The following is a 19,555-nucleotide window of genomic DNA, read 5'->3' as shown; positions in this document are numbered from 1 at the left end:
CTGTTAATAAAGTATTCAATCAAATTCAAATCAATCAATCTCCTCTTCTCCTTTTTAACACTTTTCCCAACTTTTTCCTTTCTCCTTTTTTTTTGTGTTAAATTTAACTTATCCCTATTTAAAACTGACTTATTTAACTCATTTCTGACACCAGGGTAGATATTCCCCAGTATTTTTTTCTTTTTCTTTTTACCACTATACTTAAGGCTGTGAGTTCTTTTTTTCTCTTCTTTTCATTTTTTATATATACAGAGACAATGTGGAGGGAAAAGGGGGGGGGGGGATATAATTGTTCATGCATATATGCACCTGTACCTTTGTAACCTTAAATTCCCTAATAAAAAAATATATGTCGCTTCTACTGTAGCATAGGCCTTCGTGTAACAGGCTAATTCAGCAAACTAATTTAGTATCACAATAGAGCTCAACTACATTTGGTTCTTAGTTGTGTTCTTTTCTTTTGTTCAGCAGTTTAAGGCAGTGGTTCTCAAACTTTTTCATGTCAAAGACCTACATAAAAAATGATCAATCAAACAAACAATTTGAACAGTATAAAACATTGGCCTACTTTGGGGGGATATTGGTCAGCATATGTGGCAACCGTGCGGTTTCCGGGTGCTTTACCCTCGTGTGCCTGTATCTCTCCTTCCATTCTCACAGCAGCATCGTGGGGAACGGCGGTGCTCAACTCTCTGTATCACAGCAGAGCAACAAATACTAGTATATATTAATAACTATAATACTCCAACAGCTGCCACAATGTTGGTGCTGTTTGAAACCGCCGCTGGATATGCAATATTCAAAGTACGTATTATTTATGATCATTTTTGTTAAGTTTTTTCAACATTTATCTCCAGAGGTAGCCAACTTTAGCTAACGCGGCTAACGTTAGCTGCCCACGTTGACTTCCTACTTTACACGTTAGTAGTCGTAAACAATAATGATGATTAATGACTGCCTGTGCATTCATACACCACTGTTATGATGAAGGAGAGCCACGTATTATGGTGTTGTTCATGTTGTCTATCTTATGTTCTGGATGAAGTTGGTAAGTAAAGGCCCTGGGCCCCCACGTGTTCCATCCAACAGGGTCACACTACTGCACATGTAGCACAGTAACTTTAGTAGTAAATGTACTTCGTTACTTTACACTACTGGTCACACTACACTACTATGACACATTTAACTTTACACCAAGTTGGTGTTTACTTGATTATGATTCTTTGATTGCGCTGATGATCTTAAGGCAGTACCATTTGCAGTGGTGGAAAAAATACTGCAACGTGGAAACTCTGATACAAGTTAAAAAGTCCGGAATTCAAAATTGACTTGAGTAAAAGTACAAAAGTATTGGTATCAAATTGTACTTAAAGTACCAAAAGTAGAAAGTACTCTAACGCACGATGTCCTATTTTACAATTTTGCAAATGTATAAAATCTTTTGAAAATGGCAGATCTACTGTATTTTCAAATGGCCGAAATGTATTATAGGACTGGAGTGGTTAATGTATGTTTTGTAAAATCTACAAAGTAACTAGTAACTAATGTTTTCAGATAATTGTAGTGGAGTAAAAGTACGATATTTGTGTCTGAGATGTAGTGGAGTAGAAGTAAAAAGCAGTGAAAATTTGAAATACTCCAGTAAAGTAAAAAAAATACCTCAAAATTGTACTTAAGTACAGTACTTGAGTAAATGACACGATATAGAAAAGATCATCTCCAGCCACTAACACTTTATTCATTAAACAAGTTCCATGTTTGCTTCTTTACTCTGAGAGTGTTTACATTTAACCAATGTACCTGGTTAAAGTTGTGCATTCTCTGAGTTACAAATGAACGCTGTGGATTTTACTGTGCAGCTGATCTACACTGCATTTTCAGTGCTATATTATTAACCTAGACTGACATCAACTCAATTTAATCTTTCAGGTCCTGGATGAATCCAAGCTACAGGAGGTCGACAACCTGTGGAAGGAGTTTCAGACGACCGAAAAGGCCAACAAGATGTGAGTATTGCGTTAATAATTTACTCAAGTGCAAAGCTACCATGTGCAAACCGTGTGCTCATTCAGTGATCATGCATGTTCTTTTGTTAAATCGAGTCTAAGCCATTTGATTTCTCTTATTCAGTGTGAAGTTGAAGCACTTCGAGAAGTTTCAGGACACAACCGAGGCCTTGGCAGGTAACATATTATTGGAAACCCCATTCCAAGTGGTGCACTGTGCACAACTTGTCTTTATGTAATTGATTCAAGGCTGTGGTCTATGATGCATCTATTTCTTATGTCTGATGAAAACATGAAGTCAATCTGCAGTTTCGTCACTACCACTGAGACCACGGCCATTAGATAAACAACTAAAACAACCCCCTCTGTCCCGTGCTGGCATCCATTATTCCCAACTTTTTGCATTCCTGTTCACATTCCTCATATGTACAGTTATTGTGATGTATTAAGATTAGATTTTTTTTCACCCCTCTAACCCATGTTCTACAGCTGCCACTGCTATGACTGAGGGAAAGATGGGAAAGAGTCTGAAGAAGATATTGAAGAAGGTTGTAGCCACAGAGGCTCATGAGCAGCTGGCCATAAGTGATGCCAAACTCGGTGGGGTCATCAAAGTAGGTCTCCCAGCATATTCCATCTTCCATACATTTACCACACACAAGCTACTGTATATTGATCATTAAGATGGGCATGCCAGTCAAATATGTATTGAAACTTCTCTCCGATTAAAGTATATGCCTGACTTTGTACAGTGCATTATTCTGCTGCTGTTTGAGGTGTCATTTGCGTTGTGGTTCATAACTGGCTGTCTGTTTTTCCAGGACAAGCTCAACCTGAGCTGCGTCCACAATCCTGCAGTGGCAGAGCTGATGAGGGGCATTAGGACTCAGATGGAAGGCCTCATCACTGGGCTGCCTCCTCGGGAGATAGCCGCCATGTCTCTGGGACTCGCTCACAGGTAGAGTGACTCATGCGTACGCTGGTATATAAACCTAAAAGGAATTTGCACCCAAAAACCAAACGTAGCTTATTTTATTTGACACATAATCTCCATTTAAACCGTTAGTCAAACTTGTTGGAGTTTGTCGTTTTATCTCTCTCGAATTTAAACGTAGTCTCTTGTTCAAGGAAGGCTGGGGAATTAACCATTTGTTTGGTTAAAAGCCTTCTCTCTGCCTATGATTACATTTTGCTGACTGAAACCCCATGTGGAATACTCTTTCAGCATTCGTCACTACCACTGAGGCAGCAAAATAGCAAAAGCCTATATGTTGTTATACCTTTTAAAACCGAGAAAACATCTGTGCCATTTTAGATGTTGCTATGTATATAACAACAGGAATTTTGTTTAATTTTTTTAATAAAAAATAGAAGATTTTCAACAAAAAGCATCCTTGAAGTAGACAAAGATCTGAAGTTAAAGTGTACATTTCCTTCCTCAGTTTATCTCGCTACAAGTTGAAATTCAGCCCGGACAAAGTGGACACCATGATCGTACAAGCCATCTGTAAGTGTTTTTTTAATGCATCTTTAAGATAAAATATGTTTTTTTGCTCAGCTGCAAAGTGGCATATATTATATATCCCTGTTGTCTGCAGCTCTGTTGGATGATCTGGACAAAGAGCTGAACAACTACATCATGCGCTGCAGAGAGTGGTATGGTTGGCATTTCCCAGAGCTGAGCAAGATCATCACAGACAACCTGGCCTACTGCAAAAGTGTCCGCCATATAGGTGAGCAAATGCAAGTCACCATGTCACCACACAAGCCCCAGGTTATGTTGAGGATTTACTATATTCACTTATAAGTTCTTGTGGTGCCCTCCTACAAAGGCGCACTTGCATTGGTTGGCTTGCTAGTGCGTAAGAACTGGAGGAACATTGAGTTGAATGATGACATTTTTAACTCGCTGCTTCAGCAGCGAGTTCCTCAGCATTCAAACACACTTGTGGAAGGATACTGGGCAGTCTGTGAAGTTAACAACTTAAGCCCTATTTTATTCAAAATTAAATTTGTAGAGTGAATTTGTAGATTGGCTATTTTTGAAAATGTTTGCCTAGTATAATGGCGGGCCCAAAATGGCAGCAGAAAGCGGATAATGCAACTGACTGCTTCACATTATATCCAGTGTTATTGTGTTATAGAGATGTCATTGAAACCCTTTGGTGAATAGTGTATGAACCCTGTTGGCCAGTCTAAAAGCTGACAGGATGAGAGAGAGACACACAGCTCCTTAAACAGGCTAGCGATGTAGTTTGGCACGTCAGTGAAATAAAAGCCTTCGGTAGACGTGCATGTTGTCTCAGAGTGCTGACCTCTACCATGTGTAAATGATGGATGCATTTCTCTGTCCCCAGGGGTTCGCACCAATGTGGCCACCACTGACCTGTCGGAGATCCTGCCCGAGGAGATCGAGGCGGAGGTCAAACTAGCCGCTGAAATCTCCATGGGAACAGAGGTGTCGGACGAGGACATTGGCAACATAAAGCACCTGTGTGACCAGGTAAACTCAGTGCTAACTCCCACCGTTGTTGTTGTTGTGTATCAAGGAATTCATATGGCTGTAGTGATGATGATGACGTTTGTCTTCCTCTTGAACTAAATCATGTGGGTCTTTAAGTCACTATCTCATCTGAACAGCCACAGAATACCCCCTGCACACAAGCGCACATACGCTGCTTCGCAAAGTTGCAAATGATAAACTTAAACTGTTACTTATCCTTACTGTTCTAAACTGTGTGATCCACAGTCTTAACAATTTACAAGTGAAATGGTTAAAAGCTGAAATAGGGAATGTATTCAAATGAATGAATTGTTAATACAATATAACTAGCACACCTGCAGCTGGTCGTGGGTTGGCACTGCCAATAAAGTTATCTGAAGTAGACGAAACAAATACAGTATCTACGTTTCTAAAGTAGTAGTGGCTATAGCTACATGCTAGCTAGTGCCTACTTTAGTCCCAACAACAAACACATAACATGAGATCACGAAACTGTTACTCCACAAGACCACAAGCAATGTGTATGTGCCGCCATCTTTATTGTAGCTAGGTGTTGCAATTACCTCTCTCTGTCAGGAGAGGGAGACAGACAATGTGAATGTACATACAATTGAAGGATTATGGTTTTAAGCTTCAATTCTTTCCGTGCCAGTGGCCACCATTGGAAGCAGCTGTGACCGTAACGCCTGAGTTGCACTTAATTGCGCGTGGGTGTCACGCACCAAAAATAGCAGATCTACTATCTCAGACTGTATTGCAGCGTGATATGAGACACTGGCGCCCAACTAAGTGTAAGTCAGACTTGTAGGATTAAGTGGTCACTCACATATCTGTTCTTTCCAGGTCATCGAGATCTCAGATTACCGCGCTCAACTGTACGACTACCTGAAGAACCGCATGATGGCCATCGCTCCCAACCTGACAATCATGGTGGGAGAGCTGGTGGGCGCCCGCCTCATCTCTCACGCCGGTAAGAACCACGGATTGGAGGGGGGGGCACGCGGGGCTTTTTAATGAGTGAGCGGTGATGATGCTGACGTTACGTCACTATCCTGAAAACATCATGAGGGTTTTTGTCACTACCTCATCTGAGCTCGCATTTAGACACCAACACTGTGTTGTGTAGCTAGATAAATGAAAAGAGTTATATGGACATAAGCCTTTAATATGCCCCCTTTCCGTGTTCCCAAGGTTCCCTGTTGAATCTGGCCAAGCACCCGGCTTCCACTGTGCAGATCCTCGGAGCGGAGAAGGCCTTGTTCAGAGCCCTGAAGACCCGCAAAGACACACCCAAGTACGGTCTCATCTACCATGCTTCGCTGGTTGGCCAGACTTCAGCCAAGAATAAGGGCAAGGTGAGTGGTTGCTGTGCATGTGGCTGTAAATCACATTAAAGCTGGTTTTAATGGTTTAGCAAAAAAAGTGTATCTAAATCACAGAAGGTGTTGAAAACTTAAGATCATCCCGTGGCAACTTATTATTTTAATGCTGTACATTTCAGTGGTCTAGTAATACCAGGGGCACAAGCATCGAAAGTTAACTCTCGATGACAATTGGGGTCGCCAACCCTCATATGGCTGTAGTGATGATGATGACGTTTGTCTTCCTCTTGAACTAAATCATGTGGGTCTTTAAGTCACTATCTCATCTGAACAGCCACAGAATACCCCCTACACACAAGCACACGTACGCACTGCTTCGCAAAGTTGCAAATTATAAACTTAAACTATTACTGTTCTAAACTGTGGTGTCCTCAGTCCGTTTATAACAGTTTACAAGTGAAACCTAGTTAAAAGCTGAAATCGGGAGTTATTTTTGTGTAAAATACCAGGTATTGTGTGAGAGCCTGTATTTATGCCCGGTGTCATGTCAGTGGCACCCTAGGACAAAATCTGCAACGTTGGCTGATTATAGTAATAATTCACAGAAGACCATAAAGTATAAATGCAGCAATTCAGATTGTTTGAAGATGACCAACATTGCCTTTTTTGTTAAATGTGAATGTGTGTATCTGTGATAGTAGATTTACAAATAACTAACTTTGTGCTTTTTGCAGATTTCCAGAATGCTGGCAGCTAAAGCATCCCTAGCTATCCGCTACGACGCCCTCGGCGAGGACACCAACGCAGAAATGGGAGTAGAGAACCGTGCCAAGCTGGAAGCTCGCCTGCGACACCTTGAGGAGAGAGGAGTAAGTACAGCTATTAAACATTAAATGTAACCTGTGATAATAAAGTAGATCTGTTCAGAAATGTTCTTCACCTGTATGTTTAGTTGATGCTTTCACCAGTTCTCTCCCGCTGTAGTGAGTTATTCCGTTGATTCAACTTTTCCAGACATGTCTGTGTTTTGTTGGTCTGACCATGTCTTCCATGTTTTCTCTTGCCTCAGATCAGGAGAATCAGTGGAACAGGAAAAGCAATGGCTAAAGCAGACAAATACCAACACAAGAGGTGAATGAAGCCAAAACATAGTCCACCAAACGCCATGCCTTTGCAATTGTGTAACATTTGTATTATCATACGGACTTTGGTTAACATCTTTATTGTTTCTGAACAGTGAGGTGAAAGTGTACGATCCGTCTGGAGACTCGACGCTCCCCTCCACCTCAAGGAAGAGGAAGATTGAGGAGGTGGAAGAGGAGGACACCTCGGCGCCCTCCACTCCAGTGGTGCCCAAAACCAAAAAACCCAAGAAGGAGCCAGTAACGGAAGGTAGGCAGACTTGCAGACAACACGCCTCTTGTTGGGCGTCTGTTTTTAATGTTTAAAAGATACAAATGTATCTGGGATTTATTTGTAAAATGGTTGTCCATGGTTGATGACCGACCTCACTTCCTGGATTTAGAAAAATATGCATTAAATTGACTGAATACATTTTACTCTCGCGATGTCGTGGCACACCTCAATACATGTTTTCGTCTTGATCTCTAATTTTATTACTTAACACCATTTGTGTGGCTCATATTGTTTTCTTTGCCTTGTCTTTCAGTAGTGGAAGAAGAAGAAGCGGCAGAAGAAGCGGCGGAAGAAACTCCCAAGAAGAAGAAGAAGAAAAAGAAGTCCAAAGAGGCAGCTGAGGAGGAGACAGCGGAGGTGAAGGAGGAGGCAATGGAGGAGGCAGAGACGTCGGTAGCAGAGGAAGTAAGTCTTGTTGCCCCGATCGCCACGTGTCGTATTGAGGGCTGATTAAAGAAAAGAAAAGAGGCCGGTCCCTGATGTGCCCTGTATGGCCATGCAAGTGACAAATATTGATTAGAAAGACTTGCTGACTTCAGGGTAGAATCCTTTATTCGGTCAGGCAGATCAAAAACATTTCTTTTAACCACCGAAGATGGTAAGTAGCCTTATAATATTCCACAGAAACATTGTCTGTAGGCTACTGTCTGAATCGAATATCTCTCAAACTATTTGTGCCTGTATTGTGCATTTTAATTTCACTGGTATCAGTTTTTGGGTGTCGGAAAAGTGGGGTGGCTTGCTTAACTCTTTCACTGCCAGACTTATTTCTGGCTGCGTGCACCCACTGTCAGCGATTTTCCGATGTTCTTACCTTTTGAAAAAGCGTATGTTGCTTTAATAATATTAAAGATAACGTCAGCCTAGTCGAGCGATGATGATCTTCCATTTTCCCGTGTTTCTGAACACCTGATTTTAACGGAAGTCCTGAGCTTAACGCACACTCCATGAATTGAGTATGTGATTCAGTGGTTCTCAAACCTTTTTCATGTCAAGGACCCCCAAAATGATATGTATTTGGCCGCAGACCCAATATTTGACCCCGTATTTGGCAGAGGTAACCACGCTTGCCTCGGATCTTAACACATTGATTGCCAAGATCAAGTTAACTTGATCTTTCAAATCCATCACTTGATCCAGTTAACTTGAGATTTCTTTTTTTTTTTTTAAGACCAAGGAGATATGATTTTTCGAAGATCTAGACTCCTATCCACTTCCTTAACTTAAAACTTAAAATTATGTATCTCGGCTCCTGAGTACTTTTTTTTTCTCAATGAAAAATCTCTGGCATAAAACTGCAAAAAATCTGAAATAATTCTGGCAGGCAATGTGTTAACAGAATCTGTCCTGTCGGCAGATGCCGTTTTCTGGGATGGTGGTTCTCAAAGTGGGGCCCAGAGACCCTCAGGTTTCTTTGAGGGGGTTCCAAATGGACACTCAGGAGTGTACAGAGTGTCCATTTGTTTCCATCTCTACTCTCTGTTATGGGGGACCTTGAAAAAAAGTTTTGAGAACCACCGGTCTAGGAATTGATGTGACAATGCAGGCCAGTTGTGGAGAACCACAAGTCCTACAGGATTCATCATCGCACTATGCAAATGTAGAGCATTTCCCTCCACATGGCATCATTGTCAAAAATACTCACTTGTCTTTTTCTCTCTCCAGTCAACAGAAAAGAAGAAAAAGAAGAAGAAAAAGAAGGTCAAGGAAGAGGATGACGATTAATAAGATCACCTGCAGATTCTGTATATTTTCGTTAGTTTTTGTTTTTGTCATTGTACACATTTTATTTCTCTCAACAGCAAGCCATTGTGCCTGTTTTCTAGAGTTTGACAAGAAACTCATTCGTTAAGTCTCTTTTCTTTTACACTGAGAGGTTATTGTAAATCATACTGTGTCACATTATTGAGATATAAGCCAAGAGAAAACCATGATATAAAGATTCTTAGTTAAAAAATTTTTACAAGATTATATTATGCGGCTCTGGATTTGGACACTTTGTATAATTATGTACCATATTTAGTTTTTAACCATACCTTAAAGGGCCATACACATGAAGAACTATAGAACCATTCTTTTTGATCAGTTTCAGAGTGTTTTAATGAAAGAAACAAATCCAAATGTACAGATCGTCACATTGTTCCATGAGTTCCAGGGATTAATATTTTTTAAATTTCAAATCCATCATGTTCCACATGATGGAAGTCTGGCTCAATTGGCTCTGTGAGGGATTTGCGCATATTCTCTGTTCTCGCTCCCTGCTGGTTGACATCATTTCTTCATGTATATTCCAGACAAGCGCCTCTTGAGCTCACTTTATACTCCTTGCTAAGGCCAAAGACCTGTTAAGTGATACATGTTGATCTCCAAGATGTCAGGATGGATGCTTCTTCAGTCTTATCACCTCATTTCATTATTGGTTATATTTGGTGTGGATGGCCCTTAAGCTTCAGTTAGAAACAGAGCTAGATGGGAGACTCAGTTTATTATCTTGAGGCAGTCTAAAGCTTGAACATCTGCCCTTGTGAAATAAACTTTTGGTTTTGCTACAACAGAATGGGTTTCCTGGTATGATTTATAGTTCTCACATGTATCATATTTCCTCGTATGCATAGACACTTTATGTAATGTATCAATATATTCTCATGCAAAGACATGTCATAAACCTGCCGTATGCCTGGAGAACTTCTCCAGGCATACGTCCATTCTGTTTGGAGGCAGGTAGAGACTGTGTCTCATTTAATGAATATATGTCTCTTCCATTACCTTGCATTTTCCTGTATAGTTGTCCTAGTCTCTACTCTTCTGTATTTCTAGGTATCATTTCATTCCCTCTATTTCTATGTATCTGTCTATTTGAACATGTCAATTTAATTAAAATCACCGCTGGTTGCATGACCCACCCATGATGAAATGGTACACTCTAATCAATTAAAGATGCTTGGTTATACGATTTGATTTGATGTATTTAATTAATAGAAAACTGAACAATTGAGGGTTAACAGACAATCAAGGATCATATATATAATGGACTTCTTTCCATTGTGGTCCTCTCACTCAAAATTTAGAAGATAGATATACAAAGTCAATTTCACTCTACAGTTACTTACATTACATACAGTAGTGGAAGAAATAGTGTTTATTTTTTTTACCTAGAGTATCAATACCATAATCTATCTAGAAATACTCAGTTACAATTAAAAGTCAGGTATTAAAAATGTACTTGAGTAAAAGTACAAAAATATTGGCATCAAATAATACTTACAGTACCAAAAGTAAAAGTACTCATTATGCAGAATGTCCCATTTCACAAGTTCAATATGTATACAAATTCTTTGAGAATAGCAGATATACAAGCTCACAACGCGTCGCGACACGTTGTGAATTTGTAGATTGTATATCTCTGCTGTTCGGCTGGAACCAGCTAAATCCAAAATGGTAATTGTTCAGGAAATGAAAAACAAAATACAATTTTTCAGAAAATGAAGAAAACCTTATATTTTTAAAACAAAGCAATACTGCCTCATCAAACTTGGTATTGTGACTTTATATATTATCAGATACTTGCATGTGTCATTATATTATCACCACTTTACCCAAATCCAGTGCAAGTGGAGTTAGGAGGTTTTGTCCATCATTGATAAGAACAGCTGGCAATGGATCTCAAAGCTCACAACACATCACAACGCATTGTGAGCTTGGAGATCAGCTATTTATGGTGAGCGCCATCCTCATATACTATTGATCAAGCTGAAATCTGTACTTAAACAACTTTTATTTTAACATGCATTGTAAACAACCATGGATCTAACTGTTACCACTGTTGTTCTTCTACAGTTGAGTGCAACAAACAATTCTGCCTCAATACTCAATCATGTATTTAACAAAAGCGATCATGTCACACCAACAATAAATAAATGGCATATAAATACAAAATACATTCATGAAAAATAGAATCTGTCAAATCTGTAGCCTACTGTACTAACAATAACAACCACAGTTGAATTTACCTATCATATACCTATCAACATTTTATTATCACACTGTTGTGTGTTGTGTGTTGCGTGTGTGTGGTGGGTGTTTCTTAGTGCTTTAGATTGTCATAAAAGCTGTGAAAGTCTTTTGGCATGATCTCCTTGAGCTCTTGGAGATGTTTGAAACAAACTCCTGCACACACTCATTCTCTGTCGATTAACATTTAAAAAGAAAACACGAGCAGATGACCTTTGTGAAGACACCCTTCTCCTCTTTACTGTGGTGACATCTATCAAACCTTGCACATATATTCTCTTCTCTTCCCAGTTTATGTTCTCCCAAAAGCATTGAAAAATCTTCTCCCTGTCTGCCTCATACAGAGCAGAGCTTCTCGAGAGCCTGAGAGGAGGGGGGAGTTGTTTGTTTTTGACGGACAGTTTGAGGGTCCAATGGAGTTAGGAGTTTTCGTCAGAGGCGCTTTTTAATACTTTGCATATGTTATTATTAAAAAAAAATTTACACAGATGTAGAGGGGGTTCAATAGCGTTGATTTATGAAAAAAATAAAAAAAATAATGAAAATGGAGTTAGCTGGTCCCGGCTGGACACTGACGATATAGTATATATAAGGCTAAAGTGGTTAATGCATGTTTTGTAATAATAATCAAAATCTACAAATTAACTAGTAACTCAAGTTAATACTCCCGTAAAGTAAAAAATACCTCAAAACTGTACAGTACTTGAGTAAATGTAACTAGTTACTTTACACCAAATGATAGCAATAATACTTTTACAAGCATGGGGGACATTCAGACATCACTGGAGGAGAGTCGATCCATGATCTATGCGGCCATGGATCGACTTCTCTGTGCTCTAACTGTAGTGTCTGGACTTGGTACCACATGGCATGCGCTGTGGCTGCATGGAGGATTCAGATGTGTTATGAATGATTGAAGTAGTGTGTAAGACAATAACTGGATTAACTTTATCTGTTTAGGGTAGTGAGTAAAAAGTAAAAAACGGATCAAGATGTCTCAATTACAAGCGAGGTTCTTTACGGAGGACAAAAGGTAATGATCGACTCCTTTATGTACATATATATTGTTGCTAGCCCCAGTCAGTGCTAATAGCAGTAGAACCTGGATCAGCTGAATGTATGACTGTTTAGTTCAGATGATGGTTTCAGTGCTTTTTTTTTAAATTATAAATGTAGCTCAAAATCAGAGAGGTTAGTAACACGTTTATTATACTGTTACCTTGTGACCCCCCAGTGTTGGAAAGTAACTAAGTACATGTACTCAAGTACTGTACTTTAGTACAATTTTGAGGTATTTGTACTTTACTTGGGTATTTACAATTTCCAGTACTTCTACTCCATTGCATCTCAGAGGCAAATATTGTACTTTTACTCCATTACTATTATTTGACCACTTTAGTTACTAGTTACCTTGTAGATTTAGCTTACAAAACAGACACACACCTTCAGCCCTTAAACTTTGGCTTTATAGATCTGCTATTTTCAAAGGATGTTTGTATATCTTATACACTTAAACATGTGAAATGGGACCTTCTGCATAATGAGTACTTTTACTTTTGGTAAATGGTAAATAAATGGTACTTTAAGTACATTTTGATACAAATACTTTTGTTGTACTTTTACCAAGTAAATTTTGAATTCTGGACTTTTACTTGTAACAGAGTATTTCTACATTGCAGTAAACATATTTCTGTAGTAAAAAAATGTCAGTACTTTTTCCACCACTGAATGTTTGTGCTCAGCAGACAGATCTACTTATGTAATACAATAAGTTTACTAACCGTAACAACCCACCACCCTCCAGGTTTGCTGTCGATGACGTCCCATTCTCCATCCCAGCTGCCTCTGAGGTCCTGGATCTCAGCAATGTCATCAACAAGCTTCTGGAAGCAAAGAATGGTAAACAAGCTAAATGAGCTAAATTATGAGGAATCACTTGGGAGTTTCACTTCAGAAAGGATTCCCTAGGAATCTGATGTTATGTTCGCATCCATTTCCCTTGTAACCCTGTCAATTCATCTAGATATAACCCATGCATTGCCTCAGTTATAGCCTTAGATCAAGACTATCATAGATGTGTTTGATCTATCATAGAGTCTGACTTTTACTTTACTTGACTTTTACTGCAGGCTGTCACCATTAAACATTTTAATTGGACGATTAAACGACGATCAAATAATTGCGATTAATGATTTAATTGTGTGTTTGGCATTGAACATTGGAACATAATGAATACAAAAATAATTTCTGTTTGCCTTTTAGGCTTCGTAATCAAAAATTGCACAGGGCAGATATGACAACTTAAATATACAAAGAAAGTAGTGACATTTAATACTTTTATACATACACAAATAGCAGAAATAGCTAGCAGAAAAGCTTACAACGCGTCACAAAGTGACGCGTTGTAAGCTTGTAGATCTGCTATTTCTGCTTTGTTCTTATATTTGAAAATGTGTGAACATTCTTCGACATGGAAACGATTATGACGATTATGTAAAAATAATTGCAATTATCTGAAATAATTCCGATTGGACGATTATGTAATAATTGTGACAGGCCTGTATGCAAATGTAAAAATCGATAAAATGCAGCTATGATAGTCTTGATCCAAGGCTACCTCAGTTAGAATGTATGATTTTAAAATTTCACATAAAACTTGGTATGCTCAGCATGTGTGTGTGTGTGTGTGTGTTTTTTTGTGGTTTCCACAGCCTCTCACAGCCAGGTGGAGTTTGACTTCCTGGTCAGGGGGCAGTTCCTTCGAACATCGCTGGCCATTCACATGGACACAGAAGGCATATCAACGGTATGAATGGCTGCTCTTACAGGCTTGCAAGTGATGGCATGGCGTTCAGTGTGTTAGTGACAGACGGAGCATAGTCCTGCAGTGTGGTAGGATAGCGTTGCATATTCTGTGGTTCAACGTAGATCTACGGTTTCATATGTGAATAAAGCACCAGCAGTGAATACTAAGATAGAGTTTACAGCCTTGTGGCTCAGCCAGTTAGATCGCAGACCACATGCTCCTTGTGAATGCTCATCCCATTGATTTACTAAAAAAAAAAAAAAAAATCAAACGTTGAGGAAAGAATGAATATGTTACACCTTTAGATTTCTCATCCTGTGTGTCTGTGTGTGTGTGTTCCAGGAAGACGTGGTGGAGATAGAGTATGTGGAACGAGTGACAGCCCCAGAGCCAGAGGAGTGCATGATGCACGATGACTGGATCAGCTCAGTACAAGCAGACTCTGAATGGTAAGACGTTTCTGGGTACAACACAAAAACAAGGCTATGTGTCTGTCTGGTAAAGACATTACTGTGTTTTGTTTCTTTTTTGCCAACTATCCTCCCTTACTTTACTGTGTTTACTTCACCGTAGCCAAGGAATAAAGTAGCTGGTCATTAATTAATTAATAACAACCCCATTTTGTGTGTGTGTGTGTGTGTGTGTGTGTGTGTGTGTGTGTGTGTGTGTGTGTGTGTGTGTGTGTGTGTGTGTGTGTGTGTGTGTGTGTGTGTGTGTGTGTGTGTGTGTGTGTGTGTGTGTGTGTGTGTGTGTGTGTGAAAATACTTCAACCCTACATACTTTGTTGACCGGGGTCTGTACTTGGCCCCCTCCATGTTTCCCTATTCACAAAATCTCTTTGCCGAAAATAGTCGGTCGATCTACAAGCAGGGATGCTAGGGTTCATGTGGTTAAATATGTATTGTCAACGCGTGTCTGGATTCTGCAGGATCCTGACGGGCTCCTATGACAAGACCGCTAGGATCTGGTCCCTGGAAGGCAAGGCTGTGATGACAGTGGCTGGGCACACCGACGTGGTCAAAGATGTAGCCTGGGTCAAGAGAGGTGAGGGAAGCAGGGAATATGTTTGTTTGTTTGTTTTTTACCGGCGGTTGTCCAGAATTGAAAATCACAAATCTCTGTCATATCCTGGCCCGTGAGGCAAAGACAAACGGGAGGAAGACATGGTTTGAGGTGCAAAAGTAATAATAAATGTATTAGCAAAAAAGACAAACTGGAACACTAAAAAGAGTGGTATGGGGTGTGTTAGTCAGTAGGATCAGGTGTTGTAGTGTGGGGTGTTTTATGGTGTAGAAATTAAACAAAAAAGCAAGACTAGGAACATTTTACAACACACTTGCCCCATATGAGCTCCGGTCCAAACAGTTCCACATCATTCCCAATGGTCATCGGCTTAGTTCATGTAGAATTGCAGCCACAACAAAGTCCTTTGTTACACTGGCACAGTTCCACACATTTTACACCTAGGAGCTGTCCAGTTCCGGCTGCTGAACAGCTCCGGTAAAGTGCCTTGCTCAAGGCACACCGGTCTGTGGCGGAGGAGATTTTACCAGCCACTCTGGGATTTGAACTATCCCATACCCCTATCAAAGCCTTGTACAACTACTCCTACATAATGCTGATGGCTCTTTGAACTGTGTGAGCTGAAATGGACCTTGATTGTGCATTCTGAGAGACATTTTTCTGTTTTGTTTTGCCGTGCAGATGGTCTGACCTCAGTGCTGCTGACAGCCTCTCTGGACCAGACTGTCATTCTGTGGGAGTGGAACTCGGAGAGGAACAAGGTGAAGGCCAGACACTGCTGTCGGGGACACGCGGCCAGCGTGGACACCGTCGCCGCAGACCCCACCGGGACAAAGGTATGTGTGGAAATGAGTCGGAAAGCACAGTGCAGGGAAGGGAGAGGGTATGTAGATTCACGGACAACGCAGAAATCCACAACTCCGGATCACCGGTACTGATGGTTTTCCATCCAACCAGGACGTTAATTGCATTTACCTGGTAGGATGGAAAATCAGTACCAGGTGTTCCGATGACCGGAGTTGGGAACTGCTGGGCTGAAGGAACCATTTCGCCCACTTCATTTGTTCTTCTCAAACATCACCGTCGGGCGTCTGTCCTTCTAACGTTTGTGGTGCTTCCCTTTAGTTCTGCAGTGGCTCGTGGGACAAGATGGTGAAGCTCTGGTCTGCAGGTACGTGGTGGAAATGCTTTGAAAACTCTTAAGGCAATGCTTAATGAATAATAATCTCTCAACTAACCCATTCCGTCCTCTTCTGCCAGTCCCCACAGAGGAGGAGGACGAGATTGAGGAGCCCGCCAACAGACCCAGGAAGAAACAGAAGACTGAGCAACTGGGCCTCACCAGGGTCAGTGGTTCAAATAGTTCAAATAAAATTGGCATGTTTTCTTTTTCTTTTTCTTGGCTAAGACAGATATGACAGTATTAGGGCTACAGAAGAAGGAAAGATAGATGGATAGATAGATAATATAGATTATTAAATCATTGAGACAAATCTTATATTGAAGTACACCATAATCATTCAAAAATTGATTCATCAGCAAAGATGCAGAAAAACATAGTGTTACTCTTTTATCTTGGCCACTGGCACAGTGTGCCACTACAAATGCCCATCACTTGAAAAAAATAATAATTTCAACCTCTTTACACCTGTAAACCTGTGACGTGAAGATGACTGCGATTCTGATCAGGTAAGTACTGAGCATAATGTGTTCCTCTCTTTTGTCCCCTTCAGACGCCCCTGATGACCTTGTCTGGACACAACGAGGCGGTGTCCTCTCTCCTGTGGTGTGACAGTGACGAGGTGTGCAGTGCGTCTTGGGACCACACCATCCGTGTGTGGGACGCCGAGTCCGGGGTGGTGAAGAGCACACTGGTGAGACAGACAGACAGACAGATAGATCTAGAACAGGCAATGCTTAACATAACATCAGACAAAACAAAGATTGTGATGTCACTCCTCCAACATGGTGGCATCGAACCACATGCCAAACATCATCTTCAAAGTTCCGCATAATGAAGGGATTTACCATTCTCCTCCTCCACAGACGGGCAGTAAGGCGTTCAACTGCATCTCCTATTCCCCCATCAGTCGACGCCTGGCCTCGGGCAGCACCGACAGACACATCAGACTGTGGGACCCGCGGAGCAAAGGTTCGGGTGCAATCTCTCGCAATCTCCATCACCACATCCGTCTCCTTCAGAAGTGCTTTTCTTAGGTTGTGCCGGTAGATGAGCCGTGACGAACAACAGCTCACCGTGTGTTGTCTTTGCTCTGTCCTCTCCCTTCTGTCCTCTCTCCCTTCCAGACGGTTCGCTGGTTCTGGTGAACCTGACCTCCCACACGGGCTGGGTCACGGCCGTGAAGTGGGCGCCGTCCCATGAACACCAGCTGGTCTCTGGCTCCCTTGACAACATAGTCAAACTGTGGGACACCAGAAGGTCTGTCGTAATACACTGTGTGGCTTTTAACTCATTCTGCACGAGTGCTACTTATTAATAACAGTGAGCAGTTTATTGAAGGTTCTTCAATGTTTGCATGTGGAAAGGTTTTTGGATAAGAGCATCCACCAAATACTAAGTAAGCAAAGCAAGTAGCTAGTTTACAATAATTGAGTACAGCATACATCTTTCTGATATTCAGATTTGAAAAACCCCTCTTGTAGAATGAGCTTGTGCGTTCAGATCACGTAATTTTCAGTGGCATTTGGCGACATGTAGCTCAACTTGTTTGAGCGCTCCAAAGACAGTGAAGTGTCAGAATCAGAATAAGCTTTATTGTCACATCACAGGTAGAAGTAAAAAAGTGGGTGGAATTAGTTTTCGTGCATACAAATGTGTCATTGTCAAACCAATTACACGTTTTGGAGGACATGGTCGACCATTTCCCCCAAAAAGTCCCGGTTCCTCCTTTTAACGGGGGAATTATTATTCTCTTTATTAGCCAGTTCCCTGTGCTGTATAATCCCGATTTTTCAATTACCACGACGACATCAGCAAGCGTTTGAGGGCGCCACTTGAAGGGCGACTCAGCCGACAAAGTTACCGACCGTCTTTTAATAATAATAATAGTAATAGTAATAATAATAATTGTAGCTTGTAGTACTATGAACGCACAGTAAGCGACTAAAGTGAGATTATTATAACTAAAATGGATTGGATTATAAAACATGCAGTCATTGCTCATGGAAACGTGAGTTGTATCGCAGACAGAGACGCTTACCAAACTGCTTTGTGTTCCAGCTGCAAAGCTCCTCTGTACGACCTGGCTGCACATGAAGACAAAGTGTTCTGTGTGGACTGGACGGAGAGCGGGGTAAGTCACGTTTTTGATAGACATTTCAGGTATAGCCTGAGCCAGTACATTTCAATACACATGTCACAATTGGTAAATGGTGCATATATATATATATATATATATAGTGCCTTTAGCCAAAGCGCTTTACAATGTGCATTACATTCACCCATTCACACACACATTCACACACTTGACGGCAGAGGAAACCATGCAAGGCACCTCCCTACTCATCGGAAGCGGTTAGGGGTTCAGTAGTCTCGTGTAGCCAGACAACTATTCCACAATCTCCGAATGTTATATAGAGTCTGGAACTACACCTCCCGAAATCCGAGCCAGGAAGCTGTCATCTGTTCGTAATTTCTATTTCTGTTGAGCAGCAAGCTATATATGCTTTGATGATTCACATTAGGATACCTTTACTGTACTGTAAAGACGAAACTGAAGTGGGGAGGAGGCTTCACATCCGCTTTATCCCTTGATCATTTTCAGAGCTTCCTAGCTCCAGACTGTATGACCGGAAGCATTTGAAAATTGTGGGAGACACCAGTCTGGCTCACGAGACTAGGGGTTCAGTGTCTTGCTCAAGGACACGTCGACAGTAACGCAAGGGGGAGGGGAGCCAGCGATCGAACTGGGAGCTTCCTCCTGGGCCACTGCCGCCCCCCAAGTTCCTCATCTTATTACTTGTGTTTGTGTTTTCAGATGATGCTGAGTGGAGGGGCGGATAACAAACTGTACACCTACAAATACTCGGCGTGTGTGACCGACGCCGGAGCGTAGCGGACGACGACTGCACAGAACCAGCACACCACCACACGTCACCAAACCGGCACAACGGATTTAGCAGTGTTTCTCAGAACTCTTTATTTTCAACAGCACCCATAACTCTGAGAGTGTACAAATGGAACCAAATGGACCCTTACGGGTCCATTTGGTTCCATTTGTACACTCGCAGAGTTGACAGACCTGTAAGCGTCCATTTGGAACCCCCTCAAGGAACCCTGAGGGTCCCTGGACCCCACTTTGAGAACCACTGAGATATGGACATTGAGGATTCTGAAACCATGCAGTGATTGACATACAGAATAAAGCAACAGCAATTTATTTTTATTTTTTGTTTTATATAGTCTAATTTTACTCTTGTTTGTTTTTCCACTGTTCTGAACTTTGTT

The 19,555-nt window shown here is 41.1% G+C and overlaps 2 protein-coding genes across 4 annotated transcripts; both read left to right on the top strand.

Annotated features, from left to right (window-relative positions):
- The first annotated feature begins 659 nt into the window (after positions 1-659).
- Positions 660-9,804, top strand: nop58 (NOP58 ribonucleoprotein homolog (yeast)). Of its 3 annotated transcripts, none has more exons than XM_080422908.1 (15): positions 660-804; positions 1,930-2,006; positions 2,131-2,183; positions 2,496-2,620; positions 2,828-2,964; positions 3,449-3,513; positions 3,605-3,739; positions 4,364-4,509; positions 5,353-5,479; positions 5,701-5,864; positions 6,566-6,700; positions 6,901-6,962; positions 7,069-7,223; positions 7,513-7,652; positions 8,913-9,804. In XM_080422908.1, exons 1-15 carry the CDS (start codon positions 760-762, stop codon positions 8,970-8,972), a joined length of 1,626 nt encoding a protein of 541 aa, XP_080279034.1. In that variant the 5' UTR covers positions 660-759; the 3' UTR covers positions 8,973-9,804. The 3 variants fall into 3 exon arrangements, with proteins under 3 accessions (XP_080279034.1, XP_080279033.1, XP_080279032.1); XM_080422907.1 differs by having other exon boundaries at positions 7,504-7,652; XM_080422906.1 differs by having other exon boundaries at positions 7,501-7,652.
- A 2,314-nt stretch (positions 9,805-12,118) lies between these two features.
- On the top strand, positions 12,119-19,284 carry wdr12 (WD repeat domain 12). The gene is made up of 13 exons (XM_080422910.1): positions 12,119-12,291; positions 13,063-13,157; positions 13,970-14,064; positions 14,407-14,513; positions 14,993-15,108; positions 15,769-15,923; positions 16,213-16,258; positions 16,348-16,433; positions 16,821-16,961; positions 17,134-17,239; positions 17,395-17,527; positions 18,329-18,401; positions 19,086-19,284. The coding sequence occupies exons 1-13, from the start codon at positions 12,251-12,253 to the stop codon at positions 19,161-19,163; spliced, it is 1,272 nt and encodes a 423-aa protein (XP_080279036.1). The 5' UTR covers positions 12,119-12,250; the 3' UTR covers positions 19,164-19,284.
- Positions 19,285-19,555: the final 271 nt, after the last annotated feature.

The sequence above is a fragment of the Gymnoscopelus braueri genome, assembly GCF_963280865.1.
Source record: "Gymnoscopelus braueri genome assembly, chromosome: 24".
Taxonomy (NCBI): domain Eukaryota; kingdom Metazoa; phylum Chordata; class Actinopteri; order Myctophiformes; family Myctophidae; genus Gymnoscopelus; species Gymnoscopelus braueri.
Note: the sequence above shows the minus strand (reverse complement) of the source record. Positions and strands in the feature narration are given on the sequence as shown.

Excerpts from the sequence above, each read along its gene's own strand:
- nop58 (XM_080422906.1), top strand. The coding sequence starts at position 760 with ATGTTGGTGCTGTTTGAAACCGCCGCTGGATATGCAATATTCAAA. Across the intron at positions 805-1,929 it reads CTGGATATGCAATATTCAAA|GTCCTGGATGAATCCAAGCT; the intron begins GTACGTATTATT and ends TTAATCTTTCAG. Across the intron at positions 2,007-2,130 it reads ACCGAAAAGGCCAACAAGAT|TGTGAAGTTGAAGCACTTCG; the intron begins GTGAGTATTGCG and ends TCTCTTATTCAG.
- wdr12 (XM_080422910.1), top strand. The coding sequence starts at position 12,251 with ATGTCTCAATTACAAGCGAGGTTCTTTACGGAGGACAAAAG. Across the intron at positions 17,240-17,394 it reads GTGGGACCCGCGGAGCAAAG|ACGGTTCGCTGGTTCTGGTG; the intron begins GTTCGGGTGCAA and ends TCTCCCTTCCAG. Across the intron at positions 18,402-19,085 it reads TGGACTGGACGGAGAGCGGG|ATGATGCTGAGTGGAGGGGC; the intron begins GTAAGTCACGTT and ends TTGTGTTTTCAG.